The 14,355-nt window shown below is 36.9% G+C and overlaps 1 protein-coding gene across 3 annotated transcripts in view; it reads right to left on the bottom strand.

Moving 5' to 3' along the window:
* The window catches only part of CDK19 (cyclin dependent kinase 19), a 137,745-nt gene that overhangs the window by 80,449 nt on the left and 42,941 nt on the right, over positions 1 to 14,355 (bottom strand). For 2 of the 3 annotated variants that reach the window (XM_065834115.2, XM_071806642.1), the window contains exon 3: positions 2,984 to 3,094. In XM_065834115.2, coding sequence (XP_065690187.1) covers positions 2,984 to 3,094 — 111 coding nt within the window. Of the gene's footprint in view, positions 1 to 1,217; positions 1,464 to 2,983; positions 3,095 to 14,355 lie in introns of those variants that run through there. The other variant, XM_071806641.1, reaches the window with a different exon arrangement.

Genomic DNA, 14,355 nt, shown 5'->3' with positions numbered 1-14,355 from the left:
TCTCCTTTTACACTGAGGTACAAGCTAAGGAATCTTGCATTTACTTTATAGCATAAGCATGTATAAGCAGTGATGACAGCGTAGACAATACACTATAAATTAACACGTGACACATCCAACAGCCTAAGAACTTTACCAGTTGATAGAGTAATAGACAAGAAAAAACATACAGAAATGATTGTGGATTACACTAAGTATTCTAGTAATTAAAACAAACTAGAGTTACAAATCAATTGATCAAAATAATGCCTATATTCCTCAACACTCTTTATTGTAATCTCATAAATGGCTTTGCATTGTTTTGTGTATTGTAATTTGAGAAGTGATGGAGGAACAATCTTTGATAGGCTTTGTTATTAAACAGTATGTTTGTAGGCAAGGACAACATAATAAGTCTTCACTGATACTTGTCAAAAGTAGTTCAAATTACCATAGCTTTCTTCATCCTTTCGTAATGGTATCAACAGAAGTTATAGCCAATTATAAAGTGTGCTGCTATCTATAATCAAATTTCAGATTTAAGCGGTCTAATCCTTGGGAATTAAATGCAAATCAAAAAAAAAAAAAAGTTCTTGCTCACCATAAAAGAACTTTTTAATAAGCTTAATTGGCACCATAATTTTTCTTCATAAGAACAGGACAATTTCTTTCAACATTACAAAAAGAACAGAATAAGATAGCATCTAATACAGTTTATTCATCTCTTGCCAAATGTTTCCAGTACAGAGGCTGAAAATATAATGATTTTGATTAATCTGATGTAAGTGATGAGCATTTACTGTTCTCATTGAAGCCACCAGGAGTTGCTAAAGCTGGGCAGCTTTGGACAGCAGGACGATTCCCATACACAGCCAAATTTGGTAAGTAACGCAGCTACCTACATCTGAAACCTTTGGTCTCTGGGAATCTACGTATCTCTAGTAACAGCACAAAACTTAAACCCTTCAGAACTGACACCCACAAAACCAAAACAAGTATTTTCATCATATAGTGCTGGTGGAGCACATGGTGCTAAGCAATAACAAAATGTTCTGGTCCCCTACTACGATTTCTACCCCGAAGAGCTGGAAGGGCACAAGTTGTAAAGCACAGGAAATGCGAAACACAACACAAAACACAGACAGAATGACAAGTGGTTGTTATTATTGAAATGCGTTACAAAATAAGTGGATTTGCAGGAGTTTTTTGAAGGAGGATAGTGAAGGATCTTTACGTACGTTAATTGGGAGGCTGTTCCATGTGTAGGAGGCAGCGTGGAAAAAGACACAAAGTTGGGAGTGAGCAAAAGAGACAAAAGGGGAATTAAGAGCGATGCTTGGGAAGTGCTGACAGTAAAGGAAATGAGGACCAAGGTTAAGCCAGAACCAAGAGTGCCTTGAACATGTGGCTAACTCTGTGCAAGGGAGGAAAAAGAATTCCTGGCAAAGGCTTAAGAAGCAAGGAAACATGGGCAATTATACAGGAAAGGAGAAATGATTTGTGTAGCATGTCCCATAGAAAAACATGAGAGTTAGGAAGTGGGAGACCAGTTCACATCAAATAACTAGGGCAAAAAACACTTCAGTCTCAAATAACAGAAAAGAATTAACCTCACTGAGATTATTACCAATACCCAGCCAGATGTGAGGAGTGGTAAGAAAATTAGACTGCAGTGATTCTTTATCTAAAACTGCTGGATCATGTGAAAAATCACCACATAGTGTGAAAAACATATACCCCAAAATAATTCAAATTGAAAAGGTTAGGAAAAAAAAAAGGTGTTTTAAACATGCCATTCAATGTAGTAGTAAAATGTGTTTGCTGTGGTCGTTCTAGAAAAATCAGTAAGCTCAGCTGATGTATCAACAGAATTTATTTGTGCAGAGGTTTAGCTGTTGCATTCCCACTCATCATCACTGCCACTAGTTGTGAGAAATACACAAACTCTCACTGTCCACTGAACTTTGATGAAGAAAACTTAAAATATAAAGCTGCTATCTCATAAGAGAAATCAAATATTGTTAAAGCATGTAAAGGGGAATGAAATACCATTACTTCACTTGTTCCGAGCCAGAAGTATCTTTTTACATGGTTTAAGTTTACTTTCCTTACACATTACAATTTTGTATCATTTACAAGTACATATTCATTAGCTCTTGAGAGTTAAGTACAAAAAATATTGCATAATTTGTCACCAACATTAGTAATAGCAGTTTCTATATTACTGAATCCTTAAAAAGTAATTTTGGAATTAATAATACCACTTCCTCTCCTTGCCCAGCATTTTCAAAAGAATTATAAATATATTGATTACTCTTAGTAAGTGTCTGTTATCTTTTGAGTTTAAACACAAGTGTAGGTCCAAACAACTCACATCTTATCAACTCATGATGTCATTGATGTTCACCTCTACAGTAGATTAAATCAAATAATATATGACATCATATTTTGCTGGAAACTTAAAATAAGTGTCTACTCCTCTTCCATGTAGTGACAGTCCACCAGTAAGCCCTATTAGCACTGCTTACTTTTTTTTTTCCTTTTCTTTCTACTCATACTGTCACAAATTCACTGTTCAGAATTAGATGATTGAATGTTGGTCACTTCCACTGTATCTTAGTGAGAGGACTCAGTGAAGCAGTCCCTCTCCTTTTTTCTTTTCGTATTTCTGTGTGTGTGTAAAACTGCAGGAAGAAGAAAACATTAAATACATTTCCAAACTCTACTTCAGAAGGTCTCAATTTAGGAATTCTTTCTTTAACTCCAGTTAAAGCTTATAGGAAAATTCCTTTAGCTTCAAAATGAAATCTGACTTCAAAAAACTCTATGTAGCTTTTTGCAGGTTTTAAAGTGTACGAAGAACAGGATGTCAGTTAGAGCCTTAACTAGAGAGGAAGAAATTTATGCATCTCTGCGCTCGCTATATGAAGGTACACCACACACACTTCAGTTTGAACAAGCTCCTATCTCACTACCTCAAACACTAAGGAAAATCTGTACTTACCCACAAATCATGTTCAGCGTAATCAAACAGCAGCCAAACCTTTCTGTCGCTGTGAGAAAGGAACACCTTCTGCAACGCAATCACGTTAGGGTGCTTCAGCTCTCGTAAAAGCTGCAGAGAAACAGAGATGATCTTGTTACTTCTGTGCATGTTAAGGGAAGCAAACACAGCAACAAAAACCAAAATGGGTCTTAGCACAAATAGCAAACAAGTAATCCTAAAAAAGACCCTAGAAGAAAAGATGCCACTGATTCAGCACACTATCTTCAAAATGTCAAAATCAGGATACACACAGTCCCCGTGGCACAGGTTGCTGTTCTGCAAGCACAGCAGAGCATCACCAGCTGCCTCTGTCCCACGCTCAGCACCCAGCTGCCCATCCTACCTATTGATCCCACACACCCTCAGCTTCTCTCCTGAAGGATGTTATTCCGCACAAACTAACTGTTTTCTCTTATCAAAAGGTGAACATCGGGATTTAAGGATGTCAGAACGAAGCTTGTGCAGCTGGTCTAGTTCTTTGTGTGGACACCACAGTTCTTTATCACCACATAATTACTGTATTAGCAATAATCTTCTTTTGCACTGGATCCCTGCCTCACTTTCCTGGAAGTCCATGGGATTGTTCTTCTCAGAGCATAAGGATGTTTTTCAAATCAAAGTTTACCAGAACTCTTTTTTGTAATCGTTGTTTCAACTACTATCCTGAAATCCAGAAATAAACCCAAGCTTATTTACTGCTTGCCAGAAAGAAAACTAGGTCTCATGACTAATTAGACAGCACGTTAAAGCAGGCACCGCTGCTGAAGTCACCCTTCTGCCGGATAAAATCAGCCTTCAGGAGGAGCTGGGAAGTAGTACTCCCAGAAATATAACTGCCATGGACTCCCTGGTTTTGGGACTTTTTTCCCCTCCATACTGCAGCCACAAGAATGATGGATCTCTTCTGTTCTATCTGAAAATTGCCTGTATCTGCAGCACTAGTATATAAATTGCCAAGCATCAATTTATACGGCAAGACAGTAAATGAAGTCAGTTCCAAGACACATTGAGAGAAATTAATCTTCCCTTTTTTCACCTTGCAGACGAGGACTTGAGATGTTTATATTTGGGGGGGGGGGGGGGGGGGGTGAAGGAAAAGGAATATTCTATTCTATTCTATTTATTTGGCTATACAGATCTGTCAAGACAAGAAATCTTCTACAAAATATTACAACTGCTTAAATCTATTTCAGTTTTCCAGCAAATGAAAGAATTCAAATGTTCCTTCTACCACGCAGGAAATGTTTTCTTTTTGTTTCTTTCTCTCCCTAACACCAAGCATTTCTAGCTCTAAAAGACAGACATTCCTCCCTAATGAACTGATCAGTAGTCATACTCGGGTATCACCTACAAGATAGAGTAAAAATCTTTTTGTCACTTAGTAACAAATAGTAACAACTTGCAGAATGATAAACTAACAAAACCCTAGAGATGAAAATCATCTCTCTTTGACATGTGTCAATAGATGTTGCCATATACCTTGTCTTTACTAGCAGTACAAGCTATTTTCCAGTAGGGATTTGATGTGATGCCTCTGCTTCTTTTCTTTTTTAATAAATAGCTCTTTTCATTTTGGGGTAATTTTTAAACTAGGGAAATTAAAAACACATTACAGTAGGCACTTTCTTAAAATTGCCATTAGATTTTTCTTAAGGATACCATTGACAGAAATAGTGATATAAAATAATTCAAAATTAAAAAAAAAAAAAAAGGAAAGAAAAGGGCATTCTCTCAAAATAAGCACAATTTTGCAGTAAGAAACAGTCAAATAGGATACAGTTCCATATCAAATGCTAGCATATAATAAGTTAACAGAAAACTTGTGTAGAGCATAACAATAGAAAGAAAGCCTAAAGTGTCGTGCATTAACAGAAAGGTGCTATAGGAAAATTAAGACAGGAATGTGTCTATTCTGCAGCTCCCAAACACCACTGCTCATGCCAATCCACACTGCGAAACCATCCTTAGCAGTGGTGACCAATCATAACAGCCTGATCAATAAATGAAACCCAAAACCTCTCCTCTTCACACAAGTTATGAAAAAGGATACTTTCAGATCAAAGAAAGTAGTAAATTTCTTATCCAAAACAACGACATACACTCATTTACAGTAAGCTATTTCTAATGCATTGTTCTCCTCTTTTGAGCCAACTTAGATGACACAAGCAGCATTCTTACCTCAAACCCAGCATTTTTGACATGATGAAAACTGTTATTGCTATGACCTTAAACACAGCTTTTTGTAAAAAAACATGAGAACACAAGGAAGAAAACACTATGTTAGTTTTATACTACACATGTGGAGTTTCTAACAGACCATTTCTGTATCTGACCCAAAGCTGAGGAACACAGCACCCTCAGGCTAACAAACAGCCTCTGCAATGATGTTCTGACGCTGCATTTTCCAGCTACTTTATGGCTTTTTACGGCTGTACCCATAGCCGGGGGGAGCTCCCGCCAAACTCACCGTGTCTCTTTAGGCAGGTCACAGACACGCTCCCTACTCGACTCCTTCTCAAGTCTGTTCTGTTTGGAAAACCTCGCAGTTTTTCCAAACCATATTGTAACCGAACACATTAAAAGCAATAAGGTTATTTTTATAACTGCAATCTAGAAGATGCCGTGATGTTCCCAATACCTTTATTATAGGGGCTACGGCAGCTTTATAAATAACAATTTTTGTTGTTTGTTTGTTTTCAAGAGGAGCAGTTACAAAGCAAAAGATTGAGACATGAATGCTTACCAAAACACATCTAATCGTTACATTTAAGAGGATATTCCCAGTTTATACAGAACATTTAAGGACTTGATTCCCTGACTGAAACTCATTCTGTGGTTGTATTAGACACTGACCAATATCAAAAACTAGACAGAAAATTTGTTAAATTATCTTGTTCCACCTAACTGTGTAACAGAAAATACTGATAAGTTATTATTAAGAATATTTAAATAAACTTTTGCATTATGTATTCTGTGCTCCAATAGATGAACAAAATTGTTAATTGAGGAGGAAGACAACTCAATTTTTGTGTTATTCTCATCTGTTATCTTAACTGAATGCTTTGCAATTACCATGGACAGTCATTTTGGAAGTGCTTTTGTAGTTTTAGCAAATAAAGGACCTTTCTAATGTAACAGGAGGTTGTAAGAAATTTCACACACAACAGAAAGCTCCAGGTGTAAAGCAGTGGCAAGCATCCAAATCAGAAGGGCCCTAAATGCTAATACATTCCAGCTGCCCAGATTCTCAGTGCCCCAGCGGGAGCCGGACCAAGAGAAGGTCAGCCCCAGAGCCCAGAGCAGTAAGTGGAGAACAGTAACTCTGCTCCGCTCCAGCTGCCCTGGGCTTGCAATGGTGCTCGACACCAACCCAACGAAATCAAAATCCATAGTTTACATACAAGTGACCAGTGCGAGTCACAAACAGAAATGTTGGTCAGATTTACGTCTAAAAATGTAAAACCTCACTAATGTTTATAAATATGTAAAGGGTGAGTGTTAGGAGGATGGAGCCAGGCTCTTCTCAGTGACAATCAATGATAGAACAAGGAGCAATGGGTACAAACTGGAACACAGGAGGTTCCACTTAAATATGAGAAGAAACTTCTTCATGGTGAGGGTGACAAAGCACTGGAACAGGCTGCCCAGGGAGGTTGTGGAGTCTCCTACTCTGGAGACATTCAAAACTCACCTGGACACATTCCTGTGTAACCTCATCTAAGTGTCCCTGCTCCAGCAGGGGGATTGGACTAGATGATCTTTTGAGGTTCCTTCCAATCCCTAACATTCTGTAATTCCTCTAGAGATGGACTACAGCAGAAGAGAGGGCAACCACAGGGAACAAAAGTGATGTTGCTCACAGGAACGAGAAGAGTCATTCAAAAAGCACTGGGAAGATGTGATCAGAAGAGAACATAGGGCAGAACCTAATGGAAACCAAAATATGGCAAATCTGAGACAACTGTTTCAAACGCAAGTGCAGATTCAAGGTTTAGTTAAAAAGTAATCAGAGACTTCAGAAATAACATTTTCATTAAAGCAGCCAGGTTGGAAGCTACTAAGGTGAAAACACAGGGACATATTTAAAGCTACCTGCAGCATGGTTATAGCAACTGCCTACCCTAGTAACCTCTATGTTTGACTAGAATTTTGTCAACATTTAATTTCTACACCGCCTAACTGTATTGCCACTAATTTTTGTCTAAATAGCTTCAAAATTATGTACTGTTTTAAAGGATGCCAGATAGCACCTAGTTCTTCAGCTAACTCTCATGTTGAAAACAAAGACCTAACTCATCTCATGTTAGACTTGCCACTTCTGCTTTTCTACCGGCTTCTGCTATGAAGGGGTTCCTATTGCCTCTGTGCAGGCTGAGAACAAACCTGACTTCAAATTCTTTGAATATGGGAGCAGAGGAACTAATTTTTAAATATACTGTCCAAATAGGACATACAGTGCAGAAGGCGGGGGGGGGGGAAGTGTTGTAGGGTATTTAGGTAAGATTTTATCTTAGTCTACAGGCTCACCTTCCAGATTTGCCTTTCTGCTACTCCCTTTATTAGCTATTACACATCACACAAGTCTAACAGTTAATTCATGCACCTTTTCCTGAAATGCTTTTATGTCAATTCATCACCATAACCACATTGACAAATGTGCACTTTAGCCATACCTAGAAGACCAAGGACAACCTCAGAGAAACAGTAAATCATTACCGACAGCTTTTCTACACCACAGATTGCCATATAAACTTTAAACATACAAAATGAATAAATGAAACATAACAACAATAGTATCCTTCTTAGGCCTTGCTCAGAAGTAAATCAGTTTGAAGATTTGGTTCGTTCAAGTCTGGAGTTAGAAAGAAAAAATTAATATACTATCATAATAACTGAAAGATTGCAGTGTATCTGACATTTTATTAAAAGATAACAACCTGAACATAAAAACGATCTGCAACTGCTAGTATTTATTACTAAGTGAACACAGCATCACATTTTAATAGTACTGTAGCTTACTGCTCCTCTAAAATTTGAGTTACATCATACCCAACTTGCAGTAAAATGCTGTTATAATAAAAACCTGTCTCTCAGGTGAGTTACAGTACATTTCTTTCTTGGTAACAGCATACAAAGTAGGTTAGGCAGAAAGCCATTGAGAAGGACATCATTCTGGACTGTCAACACCTGTGCAACCTTGACCATCCTGTACAGTAGTTTTCTTGTAAACATATTACTTCTATTTTATTATTATTATTCTTCCAGTCAAGAGAATTGTACAAGCATCTTTGCTTTTTACAGGCTCTTAGCTGACGCCACAGTCTCAGATTTTAAAATGCTGCATTTGGATAGCCCAGATAGCATGAAACAGCTTGTAGGATCCCAGACAGCTACACAGTAGATGCAGAATTGCCAGGAATTTCTTCTGCTGTCTGACAAGTAAGTTCTCTCACAAGAGATATTGAGCATTTCCCTCACAAGTGAATGTCTCTTACGGCAGGGCAGGGCTGCAGGTTGTGATGGGAAAGTCTCTGATGAATGACGAAAAAGTTAAGCTGGCAACAGAATTGCTATAGAGCTTGAAGCACTGGAAATCTGAAGTGTCAACAGTCAAGCTGAGCTAAACTTTGAATTGAAAAATCAAAATAACCAGAAGAAATTGTCTAGCCAGAGAAGGAGCACAAGAGTGCACAAGCAGAAGAATAAGAAAATAAAAGCAGGATATCATATTGTTTAAAGACAAAAATAAGATCTAAAATATTTTATCTTTGGTTTTAATGACAACTATGATACTGATCATGCAAAGAATGAACACACAGACTCAAAATGCCTCACATGTCAGATAAAAGCAGAACTCAGAGGCAACATCATATGATTAGCAAACACAGCACATTTATAAAGGGGACACTGAAAGGAGATAACCATGCACCAAAAAAAAAAAAAAAAAAAAAAAAAAAAAAAAAAAAAAAATCACACAAACATTCTGAAACAATGAATATAAAGAAAAATGTGTTAAAAACAAACTACTCAGATTTTCTTCTCTGATAACTGATTTTTTTTTTTTTTTTTTTTTAAAACACAGGCAGAAAATCTGTCTTTTCAAGAGCGTTAAGTACTTCGTCAGGTAGTTAAGATGACAACTGGAAGAAGTTTGAGGTGAGCAGGAAACTACCTAAAAGGGCAATTGCTGACAAAAAACATTTAAAGATAAAGTAGTTCCATATATTAAATATTTGCAGATACTGTGTTTATTAATACAACCAATCTTAGCATCAAAATCGTGAATATGAATGAAATTATGTGATTAAATAAAGGTGGCATTCCCGATGAAGAAGAGGAATGTGATAATACACTATCTTGTACTATACTTTATGACTGAGTAAACAAAAAGTAACAGAAATGGGATGAAATTAACAGCACAAAATCTGAATTCACGGGAGCAAATCTGATACTGGATATACTGGTTGAAGTACTTACAGGTGAGAAAGGAACACATTGGCATAAATACATAAAAGATTTCTGTGATATATTGTTAAAATATTACATACAGTTTTCTTTATCTATGCCCAAACAGCTCCCCCCCACACACACACAAGGATGAACCCACCCTGAAAGCAGCAAAGGGTGATTAAAGGAGCACACAATCTATCCCTCAACAGGAAAGAAAAGGCTTGCTCAATTACTGTAACTAATCAGGTATTGAAAGGAAATAAGATTGCTATCCACTAAAATACAAAGGCCTGAGGACCAAAGATGAAAGACGTAATCACCTAAACGGCAATCATGGTTCAAGTACAAACAGATACAACTGATAAATTTGCACTGTAAAACATCATCGTTGAACGGTTATTCCACATAGAAATGTCACCATTCCACATAGAAATGTGGATCAGAAGAAGTCATATGAAAGACCAAAGTACAAGCTCATAAAAGCAATTGTATGGTACAGAATTTTAAAGCTGGGTCTTGTGTGATTAATATATTCAAAGCCTGTTAGGTCACTGATGTTTTAAATAGAAGCTGAGGTTTCCAGAGGAAAGTATAGATCATAATTTTACTGCTTCAGCAGCTCTTTAAAAATTCCAACTTATTTAGATGTTATTAATCAAGACTAGACTCTCTCCTCTGTGTTATTAATATTATCCTTTCCACATAGGTCCTCTCATGCCTATTATCATACTGAGCTCATACTGCAGCTTTTCCCTCAGGGAGGGATATATGGGCCTCTCAAGAAAAAGTAAAGCCAGGTATCTATTCATTTTATTAGACTTCTAAGAACAATCCTTGCCTAACTGTGCTACAGGTCTCAAATTTATCAGGAAGAAGAAAGGGGAACTGAAACAGCATACCACATTAAAAACCTGCTCAAATTTCAGCTTTGTTTATTGTTGATCCAATTGATTCTCAAGTCTGGGATTTTCCAATTCGGATTGCCTTTTCTAGTTGGAGAAATTCCACTCACAGGGTCACTGCATAAGTAAAAAAAAAAAAATGTGGGCAACATAAAAATGGACCTGGATACATACACACACACTCAAAAAAAAAAAGTTCTTTGGGCAGTTTCTTTCTTAAGAAGATGGGTAACAGTTCAAGTGGCAGCTTTAGTTCTGCTTCACAGAGGACATACTCTTTGTGTACTGGGCTGCTCAAGCCCTGGCCATGGACAGCCCTTGGTATGCAAAACCAAGTGGGGAAGCAGATTGAAAAGCCAAAAATTAACAACTGCTGGTCTTCTAGGAATTGCTAGGGGTGTTGCCTCCGCTCACAAGGCACACTCTAAATTAAAATTAACAAGCTAAAATATTTTAAAGCATGAGTCCAAGCAGACTCTCGTCTTCCCTCTAATTCTCCTCTACAAGCACCCAATTTTCATCAGTTTTATCCCAAGCAGTCCTTCATAATAGAACATCACTCCAAGTCTGCTCCACACTTCCTTTAGCATTTTCCTTTCTTCACTCTTTCACCTCTCTAGAACACAGAGCCCAAAAACTGTGAGGGCTCCAAACTCCCACAAAAGAAAGATAAAGTATGTTTTAAAAAAATAAGTAAAAAGATGTCGAGCAGAATCCAGCCAGTAAATCATCAAATGTCAGGACAGGAAGAGGACAAAAACCTGCCACACCCTCCTCCTATAACAAGAATTAAGAAAGTATTTATTCTATAAATATTTTCATTTTAGGAGCTGAAAATGGCCTAGCATTGCTAAATAACTTTATTATTCTGAAACAAAAGCTTGGCAAAAGACTTTGTATAAGTACTACATTTTAACTAAAATAAAGCAATAGAAACCAGGGTAACTGCATTCCCAGCAAAAGAAAATTTAGTAACTTTAGCATTTTTCTTGAAGAACATAGGCAGAAATACAAGTATAATGATTCTTTACATCTCTTAGTCACCAACATGGTACTACTATGACACAGACTTTTAAAGAAAGTAAAATTACTTCCAAAACAATAAAATCGTTAATTTTTAATACAACTATATAAGAAAATGCCATCATTATGATCATACAATATCAACTTAGCTCCAGTGCATATATTTAATATGCCATTTATTTTCATATCATTTCTATAAAATACATCTGAATTATTGTACAATTTAATTTCTGCATCTTTGAAATGGAAACTGTTTCCTTTAGAATGATCAAATGCTATGCTCTCTCTTCTGTTAAAGGCAGCTCTGTAGTCAAATTTGGTCAGTCTGACAGATTTAACAACCACCATTTTCCTGCCAATTGAGCGGTATAGAGAAGTTTAAGCTTTGTCTCTCTCAGAGAATTCTTTATTTGGCCTACAACAAGAAATATTCATCCCCTCAGATAACACCAACAGCTAAATTGAAAATATCTATAGAAAGTAAGTTGGCTGCTGAAAAGCCATACGGAATGTTGTCTTTTCTGAATATTTTAAGATACCTTGATTTTCCTTTTTGGTTGACTAGAAAATAAATTTCTTCTGTTACTGAGAAGATTAAGAAATTTCCCACCAAACTAACACAGACTCTCAAACCTAAAGTTATACTAGAAGAGTCTTTACGATGGGGCAGTAGGAGCAACACATCACTTTGCTAATATATCTTTAAAATTCAGAAGTAGTTTCACACAAATCCACAAACCTACACATTCAGTCTGGGGTTTTAAACTGCAACTGGTTTTCCCTGGCAGTGCTTATTCTAACATTTCGGCAGTTTTCTGATTTCCTGGCAACCAGTTACCACCTTCGTCTTGCACTGTATCTCACAGAGAATCAACAGTGGTTTTCCAAAAGTAAAATGGTGTTCTTTCCAAAAAACAGAGGTTTTCCAAAACCCTTGTAGAAGGGCAAATAAGACTAGACACCAATTCTGATCAGTTGTCCATTTTTCAAAGGTTTTCCTCTCAAAAGACTTCAGAAAGATAAATGTTATATGAACCAAAGTAAGAAGGATTGTGTTTTAGCAAAAGAATGGCCCAGAAGTATGTTTTTTCAACCTCAACATAATTAATTATGGCACCATAGTGATGGATCTCTTGGGAGGCAATAATTTTCTAACCTATGCAAAGGACTGGGCAGCAATTGTAATGCTATCCTGAAAAGAATTCCCATAGAAAATATTTTTACAACCTATTTTTCCCTTTAGTCCTAAAGTTTACTTATTATCTCCTCTACCTAACTGCCTTTTTGATTAATGGTTTTATTATTAAATCCAGTTTTCATTTTTCTGATACTCCTCCAGTTTTCCACAGTTTATACGTTACAAACTACACAATACAAATTATCATACAGGCTATTTAACAATTATCATTAAAATAAAATCTAGATCTTGAAAAAACTTCTGTCCAACAACTTCTTGTGTTTAACTAGTGATAATGACCAGACTCACAACTTGGCAAATACGTCTATTGGATTCAGAGAAAAACACAAGTCTGTGTGTTTGCGTTTGATCCTCAAGTTAGCTATTATATGGTATGTAAAATGTCCTTGTTTTGCTTCTGTATAGATCCAGAGCACACCAAGTGTGACAAGGCTGAGCTGCTCAACACCCCTCTTGAACCTATACCCAAGATACAGAATCTATGCCAAAAATCACCCATAAGATTCAATCCATGAGGGGTTCTCTCCTATCATATGTAACAGATTTGGCTCTGTAGGAGCTGGCTGGGAAGCTGCTGGCACGTCCTCTTGATCTGACAGCTCAATAACCAAAGCAGTCCCACCAAGTGGCAAATCTGGCTTCAGTCTTCCTCTCTGACCTGATGAATGGAAGGGGCACAGTGCGTGAAAGTGTACAGCTTGAGCACATGAGACTTGGTGACAATATTCCAAGTAAACAGAAGTGACTCCTTGCAGCTTGAAGGAAAGTATCCCAGCCCTAGAAAGAGCCAAGAAATGTTGCCTACATCATGGAACTTACCCTGTGTTTAATTTTTGCTCCAAAAGATGCATTAAGGCTTATTTTCAGGGGATGTCTTATTTTTCTATGAACAAAAATCTACATTTATTCCTGAACAAAAAAGAAAAAAAAAAAAAAAAAAAAAAAATCAACATTTATTCAAATACGGTCATGTCATCAAATTCTGGAACATCATCATAACTCTCCAAACCCTGAATTCCATCATGAATTTCTTGGTTTGGGTCTCATGGGATCTTTTGAGTGTGATTCTTTCGAGAGTGTCTGGTTTTCTTGGTGAAGGGTCTATCCATCCTGCTGCATTCTACTGCCAATTAACTTTACTTTTTTACATGTATAGCTGCCTGGACACTATTTACATTGACTTTTTAAAATTAACTGTAACTAGGGCTTATTTTTGGAGTAGGGCTTGTATTTCAAGCATCCTCAAAAATCCTGAAAAATCATGCTAGGGTTTATTTTTGGGGTAGGTCTTGTTTTCAGGGAAAAAGGGTAAAACCTACACAGTTCCTCAAGCATGCATGCTGAATGCTACAAATTCAGATCCAGAATTTAACTCTGCCCCTGCTTTGGAAGGGACTTGGTGTATTATTCAAGGTCAAAGAATATGCTGCTGCCAAATACTGTCACATCCAAGACCTCAGCTTGCATACAAGTATTTCTCAGATACAAAAATACACAGAAATACAAATCAAGTGTTACAATTAGGCAGCACTCTAGCAATATTTTAGAAAGTCCAACAGCATCTTAAAAAGGCATCTATCTCATAACATAAAATACAAATCCAACTCTCTCCTGTGATTCAAAACTGTTTGAAAAAGATCTGTGATGGCTTAACTTTGCATCTACTGGTTTTGTCATAGATCAGGTACCAGCTCTCCTGCAGGCAGCATAAAGCAAATGCTCTAAGAAACTGAAAAGAAATTAAATCAAGTGTCTAT

This window comes from Patagioenas fasciata, chromosome 3 (assembly GCF_037038585.1).
Source record: "Patagioenas fasciata isolate bPatFas1 chromosome 3, bPatFas1.hap1, whole genome shotgun sequence".
In the NCBI taxonomy this organism is placed as follows: Eukaryota; Metazoa; Chordata; class Aves; order Columbiformes; family Columbidae; genus Patagioenas; species Patagioenas fasciata.
This window is presented reverse-complemented; position numbering and strand designations above follow the sequence as displayed.